The 26,111-nt window shown below is 44.3% G+C and overlaps 1 protein-coding gene across 3 annotated transcripts in view; it reads left to right on the top strand.

Annotated features, from left to right (window-relative positions):
- The window catches only part of dpy19l3 (dpy-19 like C-mannosyltransferase 3), a 53,692-nt gene that overhangs the window by 11,601 nt on the left and 15,980 nt on the right, over positions 1-26,111 (top strand). For all 3 annotated transcript variants that reach the window (XM_068710721.1, XM_068710720.1, XM_068710719.1), the window contains 12 exons: positions 2,519-2,640; positions 3,246-3,391; positions 9,748-9,871; positions 10,930-11,064; positions 11,267-11,398; positions 12,973-13,074; positions 13,265-13,338; positions 15,553-15,711; positions 16,868-16,996; positions 22,909-23,020; positions 24,143-24,199; positions 24,551-24,633. In XM_068710721.1, coding sequence (XP_068566822.1) covers positions 2,519-2,640; positions 3,246-3,391; positions 9,748-9,871; positions 10,930-11,064; positions 11,267-11,398; positions 12,973-13,074; positions 13,265-13,338; positions 15,553-15,711; positions 16,868-16,996; positions 22,909-23,020; positions 24,143-24,199; positions 24,551-24,633 — 1,375 coding nt within the window. The remainder of the gene's footprint in view (positions 1-2,518; positions 2,641-3,245; positions 3,392-9,747; positions 9,872-10,929; positions 11,065-11,266; positions 11,399-12,972; positions 13,075-13,264; positions 13,339-15,552; positions 15,712-16,867; positions 16,997-22,908; positions 23,021-24,142; positions 24,200-24,550; positions 24,634-26,111) is intronic.

The following is a 26,111-nucleotide window of genomic DNA, read 5'->3' as shown; positions in this document are numbered from 1 at the left end:
CCACCTGTTTGAATTTGGGGGTCAAAGATATCTCTGGCCTCACAAAACACATTTTTGACCATAGCGCAAGAAATTCTACGCTATTTATGACAATTTCACACAAATGTTTAAGCGGATAAAATGAGGAAGTGTTGATATTTTTTGGACAGACGTGGACATGCACGGCAGCATGACCGGGTTGGTGCAGGCATACGACCGCGAGGCGGTAAATCTGTTTTTATTCTGTCTTTTACATGAACCAGGTGAGGAGGACTTTAGCTGGGACATGGAGACTCAGCCTCAGTGTTTTAGCATCGTATCATTTATCTAGCTATTAAACGTTTATTTCAGACCCTTTTTACGACGTTCTTGTTTTAATACGAGTCAGCCATTACCACTAACGAGTCGGCCAGAGATGACTTTTTTTTTTAAAGGAATTAATGGAGCTAACATTAGCTTAATGATACTGAGCTTAATGAGTTGCGATCTAACGATTATCCAAATCAACAATTCGGTTCAGACGTGGAAGTCGAAACCGCGTCGCGAGACCTTATCGAGTCAGCAGCTCGCTACAGCTGATACAGTCTGCCGGTGACAGATGGCCACCAGGCAGTATGAAATGATATCATCTAGCATTTCATGTTTATAGTGATAATTGTTATTTTACCTGTAATAATTGCAACATTGTCTTATAATAAAAGAACGTTTACATGGATAGACGCCAGATGGATGTCTCTACCCACTCTAACAAGGAGAAAGAAACTTTTTGTTTCTCCCCCTCCACTTTCCAACCATACCAAACAAATCACTGCAGCTCCTTGTGACGCACAGTCTGGTCTGAGGGAAATTAGTCTAATTATTTGTTCCCATTATCATGTAAAATACCCAGTTGGAAACGGGCCTAATTTCCCACTAAGGCAAATAATTGAGCTGCAATCAGTTTGAGGAACTGGCTGACCTCCCTCTCTGTCTCGCTCGGTGTTTCTTTTCCCGTCAGCAGAAACTACAGAAGTTACTAAGAGTTCTGGTGCTAAGGGAGGGCGTCACGGAAGAAACGTGGGATGTAGGAAAGCCAAACAAGGAGGCATGTAAAGAGAAAAGGGAAGGACAGTGACAGAAGCAGGGATGAGAGGAGAGGTATAAGGAAAGGAGAGGAGAAGGCAGCAAAATGAGGGAGGAAAGAACAGGGGGGAAAGCAAAAATGACAGTTTGAAAGAAAGATGAAAAAGGAATGGTTGAAGTGGAGCGCGGTGTGTGTGTGTGTGTGTGTGTGTGTGTGTGGGTAGTAATATCTATTTTGTTTATGGAAAACAGTGCTGGTTTTTATGGTCCTGCATGGATCAAGAACACAGCAGTGATCAGGCTGACACATCCCAGCCTGCAGCACAAACTCAGCCCTCTGCTGCAGGTTTAGTGTCACGCTTTGTTCCAGTCAAACCCAATGCATAGTAATGATACTGCACCCAGTGCCCCATTTTGGAATGATGACACCAGCGTGCGTATGCGCTGATGTAACGTCAGTACCAGTCTTCGGGTTAGAGGATAACTATGGTGTATTACAACATGGGCCTCATATTAGTAGTTCTTTTCCAATAATACTCACCAAAGTACTTGCTGAGAGGGGGAGGAATACAGCGACATCAGACGGGGCAATGTAACATGGTAACATTTTACTCACCAAAATCATCGCTAAAATGATCATAGAAATGATGTCGAAACAAGACCCTTGAATTAGCCTTTAAACCTGCAATAACAAGTTTTTTTTTCTGGCCACCTGTGGGCAACAGAAACACAACAGTGATGAATTATCACCTTCTAAGGCGATATTGCAAAAACACATCTGGCAGATATGGAGCGACATTATCTTTCATTTTGATTTGTGTTTGTGGCAGCTTGGCAAATGCATGCCAAGTGTGCTCAATGCAGTGGGGTTTTAGGGCTTCTTTTTTCTTTTCTTTAAAGCTTTTTTGGAAGAACTTCCTTGGCCATGAACCGCATTTCCTGCAGGAAGCTTTTTAGAAGAGGTAGACGTGACTCGTGTCCTCTCGTGATCAGTTTGATAGATGACTTTTGCTGCGTTTGCTGTGTGAACTAGCTCATCTGCTTTCCTCCACCCAAAGGTTAATGTTTCATTTGATGAAAACCTTTCGTGATGTTAGTGGAGATTTATCGGCTTTATTGGCTCCCTTCTGACGAGATATGCTAGAAACCCAGGCATATTTAGATTGTCGGGAGAAGAACAACGGTATTTAGTCATTTTAATTGTGGAATGGTGGAATGCGCCGACGGGTTCAGGTATTCCATTGTGCTCTCGGCAACTACGGGATTAGATTCAAGCTGAACACTCTGTGGTTGTAGCCGGTAGCATACATTTCAAACACTGTTATTGTTCCTTAATCAGCAGCGGACTCTGTAAATGGGAGCTTTGAGGAACATGAATCACACCCGTTCCTCCCAATAATCACTATCACGCTCTGTCACTGTGAAGATAGTCATTTTATACGTGTGTGTGTGTGTGTATGTGTGTGTGTGTTCCTAGGGCTCTCCGATTTGATCCATGACAACTTGACAGAATCCAAGAGGACCATCAATCTCCTGCAGAGAATGAATATCTACCAAGAGGTCTTTCTCGGCGTTCTCTACAGAGTGTTGCCCATACAGGTACCCCATCACTCAGCTGTCAGCTGTTCACAATTGGCTTGTAAAACACAAAAAGATTAGAGCAATGACCGCCACTATTACAAAAAAAACAAAAAAACAAATGATCGACGGTCTCTGTGACTTTCGTTGTCGTTTTGAAACAAAGCAATGTTGCCGTGTGAAAAATGTAAAAACAACATCACACACAGACATATTTTCCTCCTGTCGTCACGATGAACTAAGTTCCCGGTCCTGTTATGACTGATAGGCTGTCGGGGCGTTTGAGGCGCTCTGGCATTTTATCTTTTTTTGGTCTGGACGTGGGTCGGCACACCTGCACTTGTCACACTGGAGGGAAAAGGTTTCCGTATTGGCATATCAATTAACTGAGAAACGGTTACTTAGCTCCCTCGGAGATGTCGCCGCGACAAGAATGCCAGCGAGGGAAATATCGGACCACACTTTGAAAAGGCCACAACGTTCCTGAGAGCCCGAGTCGGATCGCAGTCACTGCAGTCAACTCTGTCCATTTACAGCGCCTAATGAACTAATGATTTCTCTCTCTCTGTGTGTGTGTGTGTGTGTGTGTGTGTGTGTGTGTGTGTGTGTGTGTGTGTGTGGTCCAGTCTTATCTGGAGCCGGTGTATTTCTACATTTACACAGTGTTCTCGCTCCAAGCGGTGTACGTGATCGCTCTGTACCTCACAGCGTGGCTGCTGTCGGGTTCCTGGCTGGCCGGCACGCTCACGGGGGTCTGGTACATCCTCAACAGGTGGGTAATAAGCCCCGTGCATTCATGTGTAAACCGCTTTTTAAAATTGCATTATCACAGCAAATCCCCGTAACTCATTTTGTGACAGGAAAAAAAAAAAAAGAGTAAAAATAGCCCTAACATTTTAACCATGTTTGTGTGTCTATGAATTGGATTCTTACCTTTTTGGTTATTATTACATTTATTTACATCAGGGACCATGTACAAAAAAAACATTCAATGGACCAACTACCTATTTATGCCTACACACTTCAATGGAATGAACACAAAACAGAATACAAGTGTCAAAATACTACATGTATAAGTCACACCAAGCTATAAAATCAGGTCGTCAAAATGACAAAGAATGGTTGCTTAAAATCCATTTTGTAGTTCTTTGATATCGACGGGGAGCTTGTTCCGTTCTTTATTGGCTTTAAAAGATAAAGCCATGACGTTTATGGACGTTACCATCTCTCCTGGAGGCGCACCTAGAAGCTCTGCTTGTTTGCTCAGAGCCGAGCTGAACAAAGCTCCTCGACAGTAAACGGACACCTGAATACAAAAACAGTCGTCAAAGGTTAACATTTTGTATTTAACGAGTATAAAACAGACCGTCGTGATTTCCTGTCCAGGGCTTGTTTGCTTTAGATCGACATGATGTGCAGAAATGAAATTAAGAAAAGAAATCACTGCATTCAATGACGTCTTAGAGCATAGAAATCGACTAGAGCAGACGTTCCCGTTCAAGTCAACTTGAGACCGTTGTAGTGGGCTAACTTCCGTATTAACTAATCCCGACTTGTGGTTTATAGTGACGGACTCACTGGTGAGGTTTTGCACTAAAACGAGCCCCGGAGTAGTAACGATTTCACCCACACTCTCTTGTCGCTTAGGGAAGCTTGGAATTAGCAAGCTAACTAGCGGACAGCATGGACGTATGAAGAGAGCTGGATACGGGGTCGGAGGCGGAGCCCCGCTCACTCCTATGAAACCTGCTCCGTGACTCATGAAGCAAAAAACCTTCCCAGTTATGGATTCAGATGAAATCTTCCACATGCATGGAACCCCTAACCCCGCATAGAGCAAGCGCACTAATGTTTCCTTTGACCCCGCCTCCCAGCCCTCAGTCCAGCATCATTTCCCTCCAAAAAATTACCCGCAGTTAGTCAGCTAGCTTGCTAATTCCACCATGCTTTATTGCTACATTGGTCTAAAATGAGCTATTTTATATTACTATTTTATATGGCACATCTTTTTAATATGCCTGGTAAGTGTCCAGAGTTGTGGGTAGTTGAGTCTGAGGAGTTTTATGTAAAGAGGGTTAAAAAGAGTTGTTTCTCAGTGAAAAGTCGCTTCAGCCATCTTCTTGCTTGGCTGACTGGATTTCTGTAGTGGAGAAGAGTACTGTAAACAAGTGACCGTGGCTGGAAACAATGCAGTTTTCAAACATTTTCAGGGAATATTGTCTTTGCAGATGTTTTATGTGGAAGTAAATGCATTCAACATGTTTGTTAGGCCTCAACGACACTCACAATGTGTTTTGGGTAGCAACGGTGAACATAAACAGAGTCTTTGTTTAAAAGAACACTCCGCAGGACACCTTTAAACAATATCATTTAAAAGAAGAAAAAAAAGCATTCACGCACTCCTTTTGTTGTCGACATTTGTGTGAACAATCAACTCCCCCCCCCCCCCCCCGCTTTGATTCCTGTTGTGCATCTTTAAATCTCAAGATGTATCTTCGTCATTCATTAGCTGTTAGTCCTGTGTCTGAGGAGCTAGGTTTACCCCATTCCTCCTAATGGCCTTTCTTACTTGCTCTTCGTAGTATTTTAATTGCATGATTTTATGCGATTAATCACGATTTATCTCATTGTTGTGCGCAAAGTTCAATAATGAATTCAAAAGTAGTGTATTGCGCACTTTTATTTTAAAGTACTCCTCTATAAACAAAAGTGCAATAATATTTGGTTTGAATCACTTTAAACAGATCAGGTTCTTCTTAACAGCAGTATTCTTCACACAGTATCAGTTATATTTCTACTATCTGTGCTCAGTGTGTGACTTTATTTAAACGATCCACTGCTGTGCAACATGAACACAATGTTCCACACGTTTCATCAAAATGTGCGTCTTCTGTGTTCAGTCAGAGCATGTGAATGCAGCTCCCACTGTTCATCAACATAAAGCACCGTAACTCAGAGGTGACGACGGTTACCCGGCGATGTCCGGTAGTCTCCGGTGAGAGCGACGGCCGGTGCGCGTTGTGACTCCGCCTCTTTCGTAGTCCTCTCCTCTTCATAGACTCGTGTGTTCTTCTGGTGACGGTGCGTCTGGAGGGAGGCTCCTACGTGACGTCATTCATGATCCTGAGAACGTTCCTCAGACCCACGTCTTCTCAACACTAGTCGTCCTGCAGTTTGTATCTCTCCACTTCTCTGTGGCGTCTGTTAGCTCGTCTTTAGTTTATCTCTACTTCTCCACACGCTGCATCAACGTAGTGATGAAGACTCCTCCACACGCTGCATCAACGTAGTGATGAAGACTCCTCCACACGCTGCATCAACGTAGTCTGATGAAGACTCCTCCACACGCCGCATCAACGTAGTGATGAAGACTCCTCCACACGCCGCATCAACGTAGTGATGAAGACTCCTCCACACGCAGCATCAACGTAGTGATGAAGACTCCTCCACACGCCGCACCAACGTAGTGATGAAGACTCCTTTACACGCTGCATCAACGTAGTGATGAAGACTCCTCCACACGCTGCATCAACGTAGTGATGAAGACTCCTCCACACGCTGCATCAACGTAGTGATGAAGACTCCTCCACACGCTGCATCAACGTAGTGATGAAGACTCCTTTACACGCTGCATCATGTAGTGATGAAGACTCCTCCACCGTTTGTTTGGGTAATTTGCTGGCATCAACAAATTGCATAAAAAAAAATAAAATGCGTTAATGCGCGATCAAATAATTGTCAGCGTTAATGAATTAATGCGCATATAACCGCTAATAGGGATGTCATGCTTTAGTATTTGCGGGGACACTTTACATACCCGTTTCTGACATTTCCAGTACGTGAGCGATCTCCATCGAATGATCCACTCTTTTTCCAACATATGTGACTCGTGTGCTTTGGAACTGCTCACTTTTTCATTCTCTATCTGAAATCATCAGATATTTACTTGAGTGTTTACCGTTAGTAATCAGCCGTTGATATCATGCTGACATTTATTTCGTCTCTTGTACGCTTTGATTGTTAATTGGATCACATTATTTACTTCCATGGAGGAATGTGTTTTGACTTTCTCCCCTGTTGTAATGTAATATAACTGTAGAATTCACGTGTCACCAAATCATCTGAACGTCTCAGATTCTGGATAGGGAAACTAAGCCGTGATTGCTTTTTCTCAGTCAGTGTAAGTCTATTTTTGCCATTAGTGCTTTCACACAGAACGGGAATATTATGTAATTCCTTTCAGAACGAGGTTGGTTTTTCAGAGCTTTGGCACCACTAATAAAGGCATCAAACAATCACGTTGTGTGAAACTGACGTACTCAAAAGTTTTCTCTTTAGTGTACAACAACAGTGAGGCTCCGTAGTCCTGAACCAAATGTATCCTACTCCTTTCAACCTTCCAGCCGCTCTTACCTTTCACAATAAAAGCCCTAGACTTATACACCGCATGATTGTTTACTAGCGGGAACTCGAATTCACTCGATATAATACAGTAGCTTAATCTATACAACTTACCTCAGACAGAGTGTTAGACGCTGGAAGTTTGCAAATCCATTCAAACCTTTTATTGAAAAAGTGCTGCAACTGTTGCACATTTGCATCGCTGCCGGTATGAATAGTTTTTCCTTTCATTTACTCGTCAGGCCCCCCCGAGTGTAAAAGCCTTAAGTCTTATGCATTAATCTCTCTCTCTCTCTCTCTCTCTCACTCACTCACTCACTCACTCACTCACTCACTCACTCACTCACACACTCTCTCTCTCTCTCTCTCTCTCTCTCTCTCTCTCTCTCTCTCTCTCTCTCACTCTAGATATACATATATAGATATATTAATTACAAGAGCAATGAAATGAACAGATTCAAGCATTCACAAGTGGTCATTAAGACAGCTGTACAGTAAAAGTCACGTTGAATCATGATTTCTTCCACACGAGGGAAAATACACAAGTTTAATGAACCACTTCAGCAGCACAATTCTGTGAATGAGGCCATTTAATAGATTCTAGTTCTCTTATGTCAGGTGTGAATGTAAAGATGTTTTTTTGATCTAGAGCAGGGGTATTCAATTAACATTCCAAAAGGTCCAAATTGAGAAAATCTCCTCGGGCAAAGATCCGGAACATTTATCTAACTTGCGCTATTTAGTGCCATATGTGTGTGTGTGTGTGTGTGTGTGTGTGTGTGTGTGTAGCATTTCAAAATTAAAGCTTTCATTCAGAGAGAACCAGGACATTCTGATGTAGCATTTCAAAATTAAAGCCCTTCATATTCGCATGCATGAGCTAACTTCAAATCACATTCATGAGACAATTTGTCTAATTTCAGATGGGAATTTAGAGGAGATGATGCATAGTTACAAAATCATTTCACCTCAGGTTAAAATGAGGTAATTCATTTTAGAAAAATTAATTTCACCGAATCGCCCTGCAGCTTTAAATTCAGTTCATTCAGGTGTGAAGTGATGTCAATCAAAAAAGCCACGATATTATATTTTTTTCATCTTCTAACAAGAGCAATCTGTGAGCATGGACTTTATGTGTGGTTATTAAACTACTTGTTTCAGCTCTATTCTCTCTGTTAACATCATAGTTGGTTAATGAATTAACATGTTAGGATTCTGATCATATTGGGCTCTTAGGTTTATTTTCTGTGTCTTCATTTCAGATGTGAGTGGATACGTTTGCTCTAAAGAGTTGTGCTTTGTCTCGTAGTGGAGCTTCACTTTACCGCTTTTAATAATCGCCACGGTCTCTGAACATAAGAGACACACTGGTTTTAAACTGTCCGTGTGAAGAATTAACCCATAAGAGTCTGTTCATTATTGGTTAAAGACTCTGGTCTCTCTGACCACTTCTCTCTTTTTGGAGAACGTCATGTGAAACAACTTCTCTGACTCACGTAATAATGCTCCTCGTTCTCTTTCCTCGTCTCCCCCGTGTGTCTACATCTCACTCCAGTCAGGAAACGTGTCAGAATACCCATATTTGATTGACTGAGCTGCATCATGTGATGTGATGTACAACGCATGTAATTGGTCGGTTTGTTTCCTGGACCACTGACCGAGTGCCGTAAAGGCTAGAAAAGCTGCGCCGGTTAAAATAAAAGCGCTCCGTCAAAATGTAATAATTCTCAATTATCTATCGGTTTTAGGTCCAGGGTCCGAATATAACAGCGTCTGGGTCCGGATCCGGACCGCGGTCCGCCTACTAGTGACCCCTGATCTAGAGGATTATCGTCTTGCAGGGTTGAGTGGAAAAGAAAAGAAATTGCTCCAAAGCAGTTGGCCATGAATGCATTGCCATAGTTATTGGTGACAAAGCCTATTCAAGCTTTTATTTTGCCGTGCGTGATCTGTCCATGATCCGTCTCATGGACAGAAACAAGACTGGGACTGGGCAGGTTTCAACATGTTTACCCTTCACCCCCCTGTAAAATCACGAGCTGTCATTTGTTTGTGCACGGATCAGATGAGCTGACGTGTTTATCGGTCATTACATTACATGACAGTCATTTAGCAGACGCTTTTATCCAAAGCGACTTACAATAAGTGCATCAACATTGGTAATCAAAAGAACTACTAGTCACCAGAAGTCATAAGTACATTTCCTTTTCCAAACAAGCATCTAAGAGCATGAAGCAGAGCATAACTCGGAGCCAAAGAACAGAAACAAGAGAAACATGCTGCCAGTCACATGTTGTTATTTTGGGACGGATCCACATTTGCTGCTTACCACTGTTTTCAGTCTTACAGACATGAGAGCGGTGTGAACATTCCCATCTAACTTTAACTGACAAAAAGAAAAGGAACAAGTGTATTACCTAAAGCATTGACCGAGCACACGGTTCTTCCCGAGGAGACTCGGATCCTCCTCCTAAGCCAGTCCTCCTTATTAAAGGAACTCCTCTGGTTGTTTAGCTCCATCAGCACACGTCTCACCTCGTTCAATTGAGAGTTTTGATGTTGCATCATTTATAAAAATTGATTTCCATCCCTCCGTCTCTCTCTCTCTCGCTCTCTCTCTCCCTCCCTCCCTCTCTCTCTCTCTCTCTCTCTCTCTCTCTCTCTCTCTCTCTCTCTCTCTCTCTCTCTCTCTCTCTCTCTCTATCTCCCTCTCCCCCCCCCCATCAGGGTCGATACCACTCGTGTGGAGTTCACCATCTCCCTCAGAGAGAACTGGTCTCTGCCCTTCCTAGCGCTGCAGGTCACCGCCATCACCTGTTACCTCAGGCCTCAGCTCACCGCCTTGCAGCAGGTACAAAAAAAAAAGAGGAAAAAAACATGGATTCACAATGTTATTCCGATAATGGAAATATGTTTAAAACGCTGACACTGAAACATGAATCACTTCGTCTCACATTTAGTTAAGAAACAAACATTTCTTAACCTGGCTAGAAGTAGAGAACTCAAACATGTCTGTTGTGCTGTAGAACACAGTTACAATGCTATAAATTGTATAAAAGAAGAAAACGCAAGTTGAATTTTTTTGATAATTTATTTTACAAAAAATGGCAAACAATTGAATCTATCCAAAAAAAGAAAAATATAATATATATTGAGCTCTTCACATTTGTACAACCTCTCCTGTATCTCCTCAATGCTCTGTGTTCATCAGCCTGCAGTTCAGTCAAAGGTTCTCAGATGTTTTTGTCTCATGACTGTTGGTCTCAGGTGAATCAATCATGGCTTCCTATTTGCGCCGAGGAGCTCAGAATTTATTGTTTTTAACAGAATCTGGTTAAAGCAAAAGGTTTATTCAGAGCGAGATTTTAAGTGGGACGTGTGGAATAAAACGTTTTTGATGAAATATCACAGTTTTAAGCTTAGTTTTGTTTGATTTTTCTGACTGAAGAAGTTAGAAACACATGATGTGGACAATCTGAGGATTATTATTATTTCAGTTTTTACAGTGTCTGGCTATGATAAACGCTGTAGTTTTGGTGATTGTTTCAAGAAAACGTGTTTTTTCTTCCATGATCATTTCTATAATCCAGAAATCAGGCTCTATTTTTCACTTGTCTACCGCAGCGAGCAAGGCGGCTTTTTCCAAGTCACGACATTTTGACGATATTCACGATTATTCCAATAGTGGAAAATTCACCACCCTCAACTTATTTTCTCAAACGGTATTTATACCGATCGGCAATGAAATCCGATATCATCCCATTCCCACAGCCAACCCATTTACAATAATCAACCTACACCAGTTTAAATGTCTAACCCCAGTGTGTGTGTGTGTGTGTGTGTGTGTGTGTGTGTGTGTGTGTGTGTGTGTGTGTGTGTGTGTGTGTGTGTGTGCGTGCGCCTTCTCAGAAGGTGGTGGTGTGGTTGATGTATGTGACGACGTTCTGCTTCTGTCTGACGTGGCAGTTCAACCAGTTCATCCTGCTCGTCCAGGCGCTCATCATATACACCATGGACTGTGGCGATTTCCTGACGACCACACAGGTATGTCTCCGACAAGGACCAGACACTTATGATGTGTTATAAGATGTCTCTAAAGATGGCCTAAAAGAAAAAAGGAGTCTTAAAAAGTTGTACAGCTTCTGCACACATTGATGGATACTGGCTTGAGTCTCACTTCTCACTTGTGTGTGTGTGTGTGTGTGTGTGTGTGTGTGTGTGTGTGTGTGTGTGTGCGTTCCTCTAGGTGACCACTATGTACCTTGTTCAAGTGTGCAGTCTGCTGAGTGTGTGGCTCCTCCAGTTCTGTAACTCCATGATACTGGGATCGCTGGTCCTGAGCTTCATCGTAGCCGCACTCTTCATCAGACACTGCCAGGTTAGTGTGCGTGTGCGTGTGTGTGTGTGTGTGTGTGTGTGTGTGTGTGAGAGTGTGAGGAATACAAGTAAAATGCAGGAATTGGGAAAGCAGAGAATCACAATTGTCAAAGTCGCACAGACAAATATCCAGACAGTTGTTGTCGCTCGTTCACAAAACACAGATGGAAGATTAACCCGCGCGGCGCGGAGGAGCTGCAGTCAGTTTTATTTTTTATTTATTTTGTAGAAGATAATTCCAATTTGTATGCCGGAGACACATTTTACTGTCAGGTGTGAATGCAATTTAGTTCAATCAGATCGTATCACAGCAACAATTACAGAAACATTTACTGTGACAGTGGGAAGGAGAGACAGATGGGGGGAAGTTGGGTAAAGATTTAATTTCTGGCTTTGGACAATTTCTACATCGTATCCCACGCTCTTATTGTGAAATGTTTCGTTAAGCCATTCTAACATGGTTTAGAGGCGTGGACTGGAGTCACAGGACTTGGGCGACTCGTGACTTCACTTGGACTTCAACTTTTTCTCGGAGCGTCTTGAGCGTATCAACTCTTCATTTCCAACGTTCCTTTCTTTTGTTTTCAAGCTTTCACTGGTTAAATGAAAAACTCCTTCGGCGGCAAATGATATCAGCTGTAGCTAATTAATATTAATGGCCGCAATGAAACTTTTGGCTGCCGTCTGGTTAATGTGCAAGCTGGCGCTTTGCGCTCGGCCAAACACCATTCTGGGCCCTCCTGCAATCTAAAGGCCACTCATGGCCCTTCTTTTTGTTTTCGCGTTCTCCAGCTCGCTCCCAGCTGACCGGTGAAAGACGTTATTGTTAAATTACATGACCGTAGTGTGGTAGCATCACGCTCGATACCACGCAGCCTCTCTGTACGCTACAGTAACAGTTCTCCTTTCAATCAACACTTGAAATGATGAAGGCAAATGCAAACGAGGAAGATCTTGGGTTAAATAATAATGAGAATAAATATGAAACTAAATTTAGATCAACTCTAAACTAAAAGGGCAATATGGTCTGAATTGGCATCAAACGCTATTACTGAGTTTGTTGACAAGATATTAAGCTAAGGCTGTAGAGTGAACCATAAAGTGAATCTTTGGATGGATGGAAAAAACAACACTGAAAGGAAATGTTATTGACTACTTCCTCCCATAAAGAATTCATAAACAGTTACTGATTGTGACGACTAGTCCGTGTGTCCTTGGACGAGACACTCGACCCCAAGTTGCTCCTGTAGCAGAGACTGCGGTGTGTGAACGTTAGCTAGAGTCCTGATGGGCAGGTGGCACCTTGCATGGGAGCCCCTGTGTGAATGAGTGAATGATGACGTGTAGTGTCAAAGCTCTTTAAGGGGTCGGAAGACTAGAAAGGCTCTTTACAAGTACAAGTCCATTTACCATCATTTTGAAGAAGAATTTAAAATGTAACAACTGTTGATCTTTACAAACCAAGGCTCCGTTGTCTAATAACGGCACAGCTGTCGGTACTGGGGACAAAACACAAACGGAATGGTGTTTTTGGATAATCGTGACAGCCTAGCATTGACTCATCTCTTGTTGCAGCCCGGTCTGAAGACAGGAAGCCCGCTGGTTCGTCTGGCCAAACTGCTCCTCCACAGCGCCATGGTTCTCCTCCTCACCTTCACCATCAACTACCTGGCCAAGGTTCCTCACTGCTGCATCACCTCCCCTTGTTTTCCCGTCCGTTCAATTCCCCCCCCCCCCCCCCCCCCCCCTCTACTGCAGCCCTCCTCCCCATATTTACGCATCTCAGCATGCTGATCTTTAGCCTTGACAAGATGACCTTATCTCTCTCTCTGTGTGTGTGTGTGTGTGTGTGTGTGTGTGTTTACAGAAAGCTCTTCAGCTCAGATCGGACGAACACATCTTTAAATTCATCAAGTCAAAGCTCGCCTTGGGGCCGACGAGGTATGAACGCACACTGCGTGGATGCATAGGCACAGTACACACACACACACACACACACACACACACGCGCACACACGCACACACACACACAAAGAACAGATGGACACGCTCTTCCGCCAAGCTTTACTCTCGTCAATCCATACTTTGCCACTAAGACGTGCTCACACACACACACACACACACACACACACACATAGATAGATAGATAGATAGATACTAACTTTATTGATCCCGTGAGGGGAAATTATTTTGTTACAAGCAGCAATAGGTTACAGAGCAGCAATAGGTCACAGGTAAAAAAAATCTTAATATTATATAAAAAGAAAAATACAAGAAAGATACACATGTCACAATATATACAGTTATAATATAGTAAAGATGTTATATAAAAAATGCACACTATATACACAGTGAATAGAACAGAATAATATTAAATCAACTAAATAAACAGTAGTGCAGAGGTTTAACGATTTGATTTGGCCCGAGGTGATTTATTGTACAGTCTTATAGCAGTAGGCAGGAATGTTCTCCTGTACCTGTCCTTATGACAGCGGAGCTGGATCAGTCTGTTGGAGAAAGTGCTCCGCTGTCCCTGCAGTAGGTGGTGGAGAGGGTGGTCCTGGTTATCCAATATGGATGATAGTTTCTTCAGTGTCCTCCTCTCCACCACCACCACCACATCAGAGTCTACACAGCCTGAGCTCGCACACCTCTTGACTCGATGCAGCTCGACGGCGTTACTCTCTGAGCACCAGTGTTGTAGCACCCGGAGTGTGAAGTGTGTGTGAATAATAGATGTCGGGGTAACGCCACCAGGCCTCCCACCGATCAGATACCGTGTGTGTGTGTGTGTGTGTGTGTGTGTGTGTGTGTGTGTGTGTGTGTGTGTGTGTGTGTGTGTGTGTGTGTGTGTGTGTGTGTGTTGAGCTGCTCAGCCACTTGATAGCTGCTCCGTGGTGGCAGATAACACGGCTCACAACCCCCCCCCCCCCTCTTTCAATTATTTAGGAGGCTGGGAGAAAGCAGCGCTTGCTCCACGCTCTCTCCGTCTCCGCCTCTGTCTCTCACTCGCCAACACTGATTTCATTCCTCCGATATCTCAGTCCTCAGATCAATTACAGCACGGCTTGTTTAACCAGGAGCAGCGCTGTAGAAAAACAGGTACACTGCATTCATGCTTTATTGAGATAGTGGACGCAGTTTATTTAGAAAACACCTTTAAGTAAAGTATGCTTTTGTGTTTCATTGTGAAAGAAACACGTCGGTAATAATGCACTTCTCTTCAGCTCACAGAGGTTGTTTTTTATCGCTGGTTTGTAGAACTGGGCTCCGTTGTTCTTCATACACGGATCGATAACGTATCTTGATTTGATTGTGGATGATTGGACAAAGCCGGCACTCTTCAGTGCTTCAACACTGGCCTTAAAATGATCCGGTGTTGTTGTCAGAGCAACAAACCCTGAGGCCAAACATGCAGTCAGCTGGATCATGACGATCAAGACGTCCTGTGAAAATCATATATGAACTAGTTACTGGGTGCATTTACAGTCAGGCAGGTTTTGCACTTCATGCTACTTTCGTCTTCCACTGCTCTACATTAGTTTTACTCCACTACATGTATTCGACAGACCTATGTTACTATATCCGGTGAATGTTGGGAGGCTTCCCTAAATACCAAAACCCACAGAAGTTGCTGGGATGCACTGATATCGGCTATCGGGCCAATACTGACTCAAACAGCTGCATCAATTCAAGTCTTATGTTTTTATACTATACAGTAAACACTGCAATCTGAATTATTGTGCAAGTTTTAAATTAGTTGCTGCATTAAGAAGCTGTACACTTGATTTGTAGTTTCTGTTAATTTAACAGATTTCCTACCGATTTATTATTTTAATTATGAATAACAAGTCTTTTTTTTATTTTTATATTTTTAAAGTTAGGAAAGAAATGTTTAAGTCAAGCCAGATGTTTCCTTTCACATGAACAGAAAGAACCGAGTCTCTTCCACACAGCGTGATAATTAAACACTGGCACCGGCTCACCTCTTCAAACTGCTTCAAATCCAAACTGTTGCCATATTGGTGCTGTTTTGTTTTTCTTTGGGAGTTTTAATCACAAACCTCTCTTCTTTTGTGTCCGTCTTCCCCCTTTCTCTCTCTCTCTATTCCTCCCATTTGTCTCTCTCTTCGTCTGCGTCCCTCCCTCCTGCAGGGATTTCGATGCCAGTCTGTATCTGTGCGAGGAGGCCTTTGGCCTGCTGCCCCTCGACACGTTGGAGCGCCTGGCCGGCACCCTGCTGCTGTACCCCTACGCCCTCACCCTGCTGCTGCTCAGCGCCATGCTGGCGGCGGCTGCACTGCAGAACCTCAGGTGGGTGACGGCGGGACGGGAGGGACGGGAGGGGTGGGGGGGGGGGGTGACGTGGAAGCAACTTTATTCCGTCGCGTGGAAGACGGCGTTTGGCAGCTCTGTGCCGGAGGAGGTAAACGGGAACACACGTGGTGAACACGTTTTCTCTCAACTTCCACTCTATTAATGATTATTATCAAGTGGCACTTATTATAGGGTTGAAATATTATGTAAATAATATTATGTTAATACTTCTCAACATCTCCCTTTGGCCTCATTTTAATGTGAGTGACAAGATTTAAAAAAAAAGAATTAATGAGAGCTAACATGAAGTTTGTTCAAATTCCTTCTAACACAACTTTAACAAAATTGAAAATCGTGTTCTTGATTAAGAAATGCATGAGGAAGAGATGCATTTTCCACCGTTAAGGGATAGCTCAGGTTAACGCTTTACGTGAGCAGATATTAAGTGTGTAACCCTCAAACTTGGCGGAGAGGAACAGGATAGTGGGCATAAAAGGAGGTTCAGTTTAGAGGAGGACATCAGGATGGCTGTCGGAGGCAGGATCCCAGTCTCAGTGGTAGTCACCAGCCCCAAGTCTCCGCCGGACACCTGCTGCAGATTCAGAAATGGCGTTGTTGCTTCGCCGCTCCGCAAAACAGAATTTTCTACCGGCTCCATTTGCCTGCGGTGCAAGGTGAGGGCCTGCGCTGAGCTAATGACATTAGCATATCAACTCGCCCTCTGCCCGTTGGAGGGCTGGAATACTAACCTCGTAGAACAAAGGGCTGTTTGCCAATTCGGGGGATTCATCTAATCCAGTTTACCCCACCTCACGTAGAAGCAAGAGCTTCAGATTGGATTTGCATTCAAATGGGAGCCGCTGTCCGTCTGATTCGGCGCGGGAGGCCAAGTCGTGGGAGTGACACCGCTGCCCTCGGGCCTTTTTTTCCCTGTTTGTCTGCGCGCTGACTCCCGCAGACACAAACGCCCGTGGGTGTGCATCACTGCGTGTCCGCTTGTGCGTAAGCGGCTAATGCAATCTGAAGAACAGCTACTGAAATCTGAATAATCTGAATAATTCCACCCACCTACCCTCCGTCTGGCTGTAATGTTTTATGTATCACTGCTGTCTTCTGTCTCGCTGCCCTTTTTTGTTTTGTTTTCTGTTTGCAGACCTAAAGGAGGTTCAGCCGAGGAGAGGAAAGGAGGCGGAGAGGCGCGAGCGGCGGCCTTTCGTCCAGACGTGGCCTACAATCTGTTGCATACGCTGTTCTACGGCCTCCTGGCTTTCAGCACTATGAGGTGAGCTCGTGTAATTGCAGGATCGCGTACACGCAGTTATCTGAGATTCGCACACATTCCTAAGTAGCCGCGGCGCTTAGATTCCCAGACGGGGACCTCTTCAGATGTACTTTTCCTCTCTGCTGGCTTGATTCTTGATTGTGCATGCTCGTGAGCAGATGCTTGGAATCCCGGAAAGTGCCTCTCAAATGCTTTTCACCAAGTGTCTGAGTGGTCCACTTTAGCCTTGATCAGCCCTCCGCTCCGAGCACCATCCCACGCCGGCTTATGCCCCGGCACACGCTGCCAGTCTGAGCAGCGGGTTACTGCTGAACAGCTGTACGTGTTTCGTCGTTAATTTGCACTACACAAGGCAACACAAGAATGCAACAGACCGCTTGCTAAGCCCCGTCCCTCTTGGTCTGACTTGTTTTGAAGGGACAGTCTTGTGAAAGGGGTTTTAATGATGGCTGGACTGAGGCTGGAGCCCAGCTTCTCAGACAAAAAGTCGCCAGGAGAAGACATGGCAATAAAGAAACGGCATTTGTCTTGTATTGCAAGAAACAATGTAAGGCCAGACTTTATTTGTTCCAGCAAAACACTGTTTGACTGCTAAGCTTCCATGTAAAAAAACTAAAACAAAACAATAGCATCTAGAGCTAGTGTTGGGAAGTTAAAAAGGTTGTAATCACTGTGTTTATAAGAGGAGGACGTAGTCTTCGTGACTGAACCCATTAGTTTGTGGTCTGCCGTTTTGAAGCCTTGAGTTTAGCATTTTGTCCGTCACCATCTTGTTTTAATGCAACCAGTGAACGGAAGTGAGCATATTTGGACTGCGGAAGAGAGACGCTGTATACGACTCCGATAGCGACCTGTCAATCACAAGGTAGCTCCGCCCTAAAGCATCCCCTGCTTTATGGTCTGTTTGACTCTAAACGGACCATAATGTACTAAATGAACATCATGCTGTATTGAAGAAGACTTGAAACCATAAACTCATGTTTACAATGTTTACTGAGGGAATAAATCAAGAGAGAAGTAGTCATTTTCTCATAGACTTCTATACAACCAGAGGAGTCGCCCCCTGGTGGACACTAGAGAGAATGCAAGTTTAAAGCACTTCTGCATTGGCTTCACTTTTCAGATCTGAAGGTTGCCGCCTGGTCATAATTCTCTCTCTAATATTTATAATAATGTGAAAACATTTTCTTCAAATCTTCTTCTTGCCACAAACTACATTTTACAAGACTACATTTGAGCACATTGTGATCATGCCATAATTTACCTTCCCTGAATACTAATTTTTACTGAGTAGAGCTTGAACACATCATAATGAAACTCAATGTAATCCGTTAACGTTAGCCGTTGGCTCCGCAGGACTGTGCTGCCCACTGGGTGCAAACCGCTAACGTTAACTAGCTTTCCTCCATGATTTCAACACAGGTTTGTTGTTCAAAATGTGGCGTTACCAGGGGAAACGACTTTACTGCGTCCTTTCAGGTTTAAGTCTCGAGCCCCCTCCGGCCAGTATTAACGGTACCTGCGGCTCTGAAGCGGAACGAGGGCCGTCACGTTTTCAGAATTTCCGTATCAACCGGGTACTGACACGTCGGTTCTCGTGACATTCCTAGTTTGGCAATAATGTTAAAATTGTCTGACCGGCCACCGTCATCCCAGCAACTGACAGTTGCCGTTATATTCGTGACGATGTGTGTGTGAGCCCCCTGTAGTTTCAGTTCTCTCAGCTGTTTTAGTCTAATACATAAACAAGAAAAACATACACAGCAATACAACCGTACACCTTCTGAATTGAAGTTTCTCTCTTTCACCGAAATGGGACTAGCTTAATTGCCTCATTGTAAAACACGCTTCATTCAAACTCGACGGAAACAAAAGAAAGAAAACTGAGCAGCGTCTCTCACTCCTTCTCTGGAAGCTGACCATGACATTGGCTAAATAAAAGCACAACGTAACCTGTAACAGCATAAACTAATGTAATTAGTTAGTGATGTGCTCCGTGGACTTTAGATTTAACAAGTAAGTAAACTACTCAGCCACACATGCTGTCAGCTATGCTAAGCTATTTGCAGCTTACAGTGGAGCAAAGATAAACGCACCGTTTAATCCATTCTTTACACTTTTTGCTCTTGTATTTTCGGCTTTGGAAATGCTAGAAAAATAGATGCCACACTCCAGAGGCTTTAATGCAGATGGTCTCTTCCTGCAGCCTCATGGACACTACTTCTGCATGTGGACAAAGCCAGAGCTCCACCTGCTATGCCTTGTCACGGCTCCTTGCCTGTGATTAGACGATCGCTGTTTTCTGGGGAGGGGTATAGTAAGCGATGGCCTCTGGTCACAAAACTTTTATTCCTACTTTACGACACAATTTCTATGGATGCTAAGAGATGCTGTAGGTGAAGCACCCTCACGAGATCATTTGTAAACCGACACGCAAAATGGGAATCGAAAGATGCTGAGGCCACTTCTAGCGCAAATTTGGGAGGTCAAAACCGTATTCAAAAGCAGAGAATAAAAACTCTACATGGCACTTTCTCTGTACTGTTAGATATTTCACCTTGTGTGTCGCTCCTTTTCAACAATCAGCCTCATTCCCCTCACCTCACATGATCTCCCGTTTCATGGTGCTTCTCTTGTCTTGTTGGCAAACACACAAACCCCGTAGCCCATTTCTCTGGTTCACCTAAGTGCATCGTCCATTGGCAGGTTCCCTCTGAGGCCCCAGTTATAGAAGCCAGACTCCGGAGCCCTGACTCCAGCGCCGCCACCTCGGCCTCACCATCGAACAGAAACATCATACTTGCGGGCGACTTTCATAACCAGCTTCTTCGTTTTTTTTTTAATTCCCAGAATGTTTCCGCTCTCTGAGCTGGCGGCTTCCACTGCCGCTGTGACATGCTGGCTCGTGACAAATGTGCTTGTGTTGGTCACACCAGAACTATGACCAGCAAACAATGTTGGCCTCCACCGCAGCAACAGATGCCTCCATTTTTCACTCGGTGCAGTCGCTGTACAGTTCTGTGTTCCCCGTTTTTCCTCGCAAAGGTCTTTTTTTGTGATCCTTAAAACATTTCCTCAGGTTTTTCTTTTGATATCGTCGAGTTCAGTTCTGCTAAAGTGCCTTCAACTTGCATTCTTTCAAAAGGCCACCAGGGGGCGACTCCTCTGGTTGTATAGAAGTCTAGTCTAAAATGACTCTACTTCTCTCTTGATTTATTCCCTCTGTAAACATGAGTTTATGGTCTCAATCTCTAGTTTACAGTCTTCTTCAATACAGCATGATGTTCATTTAGTAACTTATGCTCCATTTAGAGTCAAACACACCATAAAGCAGGGGATGATTTAGGGGCGGGGCTACACAGTGATCGCCAGGTCGCTACCGAGGCGTTGTCTGTGTTTATGTCTTACAGCTTAAAACCTTTCACCGCGTGTGTTTTCAGTTCATGGAAGTTAATTGCGACTTTTTTTGTTGCCTAAAATTGTCTTATTCAGTGTTTTCCTCTCTCTGTCACCTCCGTCCACCAACCAATGGGTGACGCCATGGTGACTACGTCAACTTCTCGTACGCACTGTTGCCGTCGTTTGCGCTGTTAGCACCGTTAGCTGTTAGCACCGTTAGCTGCTAGCACCGTTAGCTGCTAGCCCATGTCGATAGATATGCTCTGACTTCCGTAGAGGGAACCGTTAAATGTGTGAAATGATGAATATCAGTCATTTATTGAAGATGTTTCTCACTCACTCAGTTACCATCTGACAATTTCCCAAAGATGTAATCTACTATCATCATTGATCAAATTGTATTTTTACAAAAACGTGTGGTTAACTGTAGAAGACAACAGGCCAGTATACAAGCCTGGCATATATCCCAGCTACTTTAAGGGCATTATGAATTATTGATAACATAAAATTGCTTGTAGATGGCTGGTTTTATGTAACAATAAAATAAATAATAGGAAAAAGGCCATGGCACTGTAATCCCATGTGACCTCTCCAAAATGTGCTTTTTGCTTTATTTATTAGAAATGACTAATCAAAAACTATGACCAGGGCTTATGTGCTGCTTGAGCAACTATTCCTGCACTGCTCCCGCTAGATAACGCGTTGTGGTATTTCTCTATAGTAACCTGCAATTAGTCCGACCGAAAGCAGAGGGGAATATTTGGACGCAGGTTTTCAAACGTTCACTTAAGCAACTTCATTTGAATAGGATTCTGAGCGCTGTGTGAAAGGTAGCCGGGTCACTCTGTCGCTGATGCACATTGTGCTCTTGTGGTACATGTGTGCCGGGTAGGATTTGGAATGGCATGTGATTTACTGCCCATTTCATATATATACATATATATATATATGTATATACAGTGCATCCCTTTTACAGTCAGGCACTGATTGAATTCATGCAAGGGGAGAACAATCCGAGAGCCTTTCATGCGGCGGCAGCCAGGTGGTGGAGAAAGTGACACATTTGATTTCAGCACTTTCCCTCAAATGCTGATGAAGAGCGAAAGGCCAAAAGAGCAGAAAGCCATTCGTTCCTGTCAGACAGCTCCTTTGCATTAAAAAAGGTACTGAGATTTATTTCTGTGAGGCGGCACTTCCTCATGCCTTCTCTCTCTCTCTCTCTCTCTCTCTCTCTCTCTCTCTCTCTCTCTCTCTCTCTCTCTCTCTCGCTCGCTCTATCTCTCTGTCTCTCTCTCTGTGTCTCTGTCTCTCTCTATCTCTCTCTCTATCTCTCTCTGTGTCTCTGTCTCTCTCTGTCTCTCTCTCTGTGTCTCTGTCTCTCTCTGTCTCTCTCTCTGTGTCTCTGTCTCTCTCTCTGTCTCTCTCTCTGTGTCTCAGTCTCTCTCTGTCTCTGTCTCTCTCTCTCTCTCTCTCTCTCTCTGTCTCTCTCTCTGTGTCTCTCTCTGTCTCTCTCTCTGTCTCTCTCTCTCTGTCTCTTTCTCTGTCTCTCTCTGTGTTTCTGTCTCTCTCTTTCTCTGTGTCTCTGTCTCTCTGTGTCTCTGTCTCTCTCTGTCTCTCTCTCTGTCTCTCTCTCTGTCTCTTTCTCTCTCTTTCTGTGTCTCTGTCTCTTTCTGTCTCTGTCTCTCTATCTCTCTCTCTATCTCTCTCTGTGTCTCTGTCTCTCTCTGTCTCTCTCTCTGTGTCTCTGTCTCTCTCTCTGTCTCTCTCTCTGTGTCTCAGTCTCTCTCTCTGTGTCTCTGTCTCTCTCTCTCTGTGTCTCTCTCTCTCTGTGTCTCTCTCTGTCTCTCTCTCTGTCTATTTCTCTGTCTCTCTCTGTGTTTCTGTCTCTCTCTTTTTCTGTTGTGTCTCTGTCTCTCTCTGTCTCTCTCTCTGTCTCTTTCTCTCTCTCTCTCTCTCTGTGTCTCTGTCTCTCTCTGTCTCTCTCTCTCTCTGTCTCTTTCTCTCTCTCTCTCTCTCTCTCTCTCTCTCTCTCTCTCTCTGTGTCTCTGTCTCTCTCTCTGTCTCTTTCTCTCTCTCTCTCTCTCTCTGTGTCTCTCTCTGCTCCTGTCAACAAGGTTTCAGCTCATTTCATCCTCAGTCTTCTCCCCGCTGCTCACTCAATCGTTCCCTCATTTGTTTGAGAACTCTGATTCATGTGCTTTGAATCAGAACATAGATCTAACACAAAAAAAAAATGTCTCTAAATGAAGTCTACCCAGCCCTGGAACCGTTTCGCTAAGTCGTCCGCTACACTAAAGACAATTTGGTTGCCTTGTTTGAATGTAATGTTCCCCACTGGCGGCTCGAGGGAACATCCTAAAGTCCAAGCATCAAATTCAAAGAGAAATCTTTCTGTCCTTGTATCACGGAGAATGAAACCAAACACACACATAGTAAGTGGAACTGGAACCAGGTGAGACGACCTTTTTAACAGCCCACTCTGCTTGATGTCATTGCCTCTGTCTCCCACTCAGGATGAAGTATATATGGACCGGCCACATGTGTGCGGTCGCGGCCTACGGTGTGTGTGGGAAGGAGCTGTGGACTCTGCTTCTCAACACGCTCGGCTGCAACAACAAAGTTCTGGTGAGAGCTCACAGCACTTCCTGCTCCGAAACATCTGCGGCAGTGGTTTTCTTGACGCGTGTCTTTGAAAGCTATCTTCACACTCAGGGTGTCATGAGTGTGACACAATTCAGTGTGATGTTACATTTTAAACTTTTTCTGTGCGTGTGTCGTGTTTTGGTGTGCTGTGTTGTTGTTTTTCTTTGGACGCTTGTAAGTTGGAACAGGTTTTAAAGCTGCACAACAGATCAGATTGTTGTGTGTAATGTGGAAGATGTAGCTGGTAGTGAATAGTGAAGAACATCACCTGCATCAAGGCCCCATGTGCTCTACATTCAGCCCCTTCTGAGCGTGAACATGACTCCTAATTAATGCTAATGTTATTCCAAAAGAAGGTTGTTGCAGCTTAAAGTGTTTTTACATGTAAAAATGAGTATATAGTGTATATACTCAGTACAGAACTATCTGAACACACACGGGCAGCTCCACAGTGTTACTATACAAACACAAGGTCTTAGTTTCAGGAACATTCACACGTTGAGCTATGAAACATTGCTCTTATCTAACAAATTATAGCAAACACCTGAGAGCATCGGTGTGGTAACAAAAGCAGCGCGACAAGAGCTTTGCCTCAAACAAAATTCTGTCTCAAATAAGTTATTATCTGTCTGAGCAAACAGACGGTAAATTGACGTTAAATTACATTTAAATGACGGTGCTCAGAGAGCATTGAGGTTTGATACAAAGTTCCAGTGACAGCCAACATTAGCAGTCTCCAATGAGCATGCCGGTTGGTCTCTAACTTTTTACGGCACCATAATCAGACACAATGTGTCTCGTATCTCCCGTTTCTATTGTTCCGAGCTGCCCGGTGCCCAGTGAGCTGCATGTGACTGGTGACGACGTCGCCACTGAGGCCACTAGGTGTCAGTGTGGTCATAACATAACATGACAGCGACAGCGTTTGGCTCAGATAAGATGTGATACTTGTGAGCAATGCTGCCCTGTCCGTCTGTTAACCCCCCCCCTTTATCTCATTCTGTGCTCGTCTTCATTTTGAGGTATATCTCCGCTTGACTCTCACTTTTCCCGATTGTGTGCTCTCATTTCCTCACTGCTGTTTTTCTTCCCCTTGTTTCGCAGTTGAGGCTCGTCAGACACGCCGTCCCGCTGTTGGTGATCGGTTGCCTGTATTACAAGGTATGCCGCTTCCTCTGCCCCGTCCTGTGTTCGTCGTCTGCATAGCTGGTCTCATTACGGAGCCGCTTGTGAAAAGCTGTTGCGCAACGACGTGAGCAAAGTCAAAAAATAGCAACCTGAATTGCAAGTTGCGGGAGAAAATGATAACAAGCAATTGGATCGTAATCAGGACACCCGGAATGATTGCATCCCTGTTTATTTCTTTCTCTCGGTCCGAAGGGTCTAAATGTCTGTCACACACCCTGTTGTGTTCAGTGCAGTGAGGAGATGTTATGTAAGATACGTCGCTGGCTTTGACGCTCTGCTTCACGGCCTTTTATGAATCTCCATCACCTGTCTGTTTCCTTCTAGTTCTGGCCTAAGCTGATGGAGGAGCTATCAGAACTGAGGGAGTTTTTTGATCCAGACACTGTGGAGCTCATGACCTGGATTAGGTACACACACACACACACACACACACACACACACACACACACACACACACACACACACACACACACACACACACACACACACACACACACACACATCAAATTGAAGCAAATCTGATTAGGTTGTTTACACTGATCAAGTTTCACTTTGCCTGATGTCCTTGATTAGTCTGTGTGTGTGTGTGTGTGTGTGTGTGTGTGTGTGTGTGTGTTATACATGTGCATCGATGCTTGTTTGCGGGGGAGTATGTCCGATGAGTGATGAGAGCCGACGTGTCTCCATGACCAAGACTCAGGGGTGCTGGAACGAGCTGGGGGGTATATGGGTGGTCTCCGTGGCCCAGGCTTCTCGATCAACAGCGGCACCGCAATGGGATCAGAGATGGAGCATTGATTCGGAATGGCTCTGCACTCTGGCTGCTGTGTGTGTGTGTGTGTGTGTGTGTGTGTGTGTGTGTGTGTGTGTGTGTGTTGTCTTAATTACTAAACATATGAAATATTAATGACAAACAGAACATGTAAAGTACCCATTTTTTACTGTAACGTAGTTGTGTGACTCAGCAGTGAAGCAGTCGCTGCCTCTCTGGGATCGCTGCTGGTTGAACTGAAGTGTAGTGCAGAAAACGTGGGAGTGTATGAAAGGCCTATCAAATATGAAGGCACCAATACCTGGAAACGCTGTGAAAAGATTGGATTCTTAGCATCGGTGAGCTCAAGTGTCCTCCAGCTCCTGTGCTGTGCGGCGTCGGAGGCAGAGTCACACGACGGAACATGTGGTGAGCGTCTTTCTTTTGCGTTAATAATGAATTGAACTTGCTTCCATGTCTTCGCTGCGCTCGATGAGCACAAATGCTTTTGTAACGTCGCTGGTTGTTATTATTTTTGAACTGAAAAGTGAATCTTTTAAAACTTTTCGGGGAAGGAATCTTTTGTGCAACAATTAGAACCAGTTTAGATTTAGGTCTTCCCGTCGACTGTGGTTCACTTCTACACTCCGAGCTCATTATTTCCATCCGATCATCGTCACGACGATGACACCGAGTGGACCAGATGTGTTTTTTTTCCTTTTAAAGAAAATGGCCAATTCTGGTCTAATCCTGTTAGACAGATAGTGGAATGGCTCAGAGAGAGATGGATAGCGCGCTAGAGGAGGAGGTTTTTTTTAATGTATTTGTGCGTGTGACATGGGTTCCCTTCCCCTCCGGAGCTAATCCCATTAGGCTACGAGGGATTAGGGGCTGCCTACAGTTACCTTGGTCGGGGGCTGAGCGCTAAGCCTCTTGCCGCTGCGCTAATTACATTCCAGATGAAAGTGTTAAGACGGAGAAAGGGGGTTCAATGTTACGCCGTGTTCTCCAGCTGACGACGCATCGCGGGGATTCTCAAACCGCGGCGTGACGAGGGGCAGAAACACATATAGATGCGTACAGAAGACGGAGCATATATGCAGGCCGGCCTTTCACGTTTATGGAAAGCTGTCA

Source organism: Cebidichthys violaceus, unplaced genomic scaffold, assembly GCF_023349555.1.
Source record: "Cebidichthys violaceus isolate CVI_PGR_0920_01 unplaced genomic scaffold, fCebVio1.0.p SCAF_16, whole genome shotgun sequence".
NCBI lineage: Eukaryota > Metazoa > Chordata > Actinopteri > Perciformes > Stichaeidae > Cebidichthys > Cebidichthys violaceus.
Note: the sequence above shows the minus strand (reverse complement) of the source record. Positions and strands in the feature narration are given on the sequence as shown.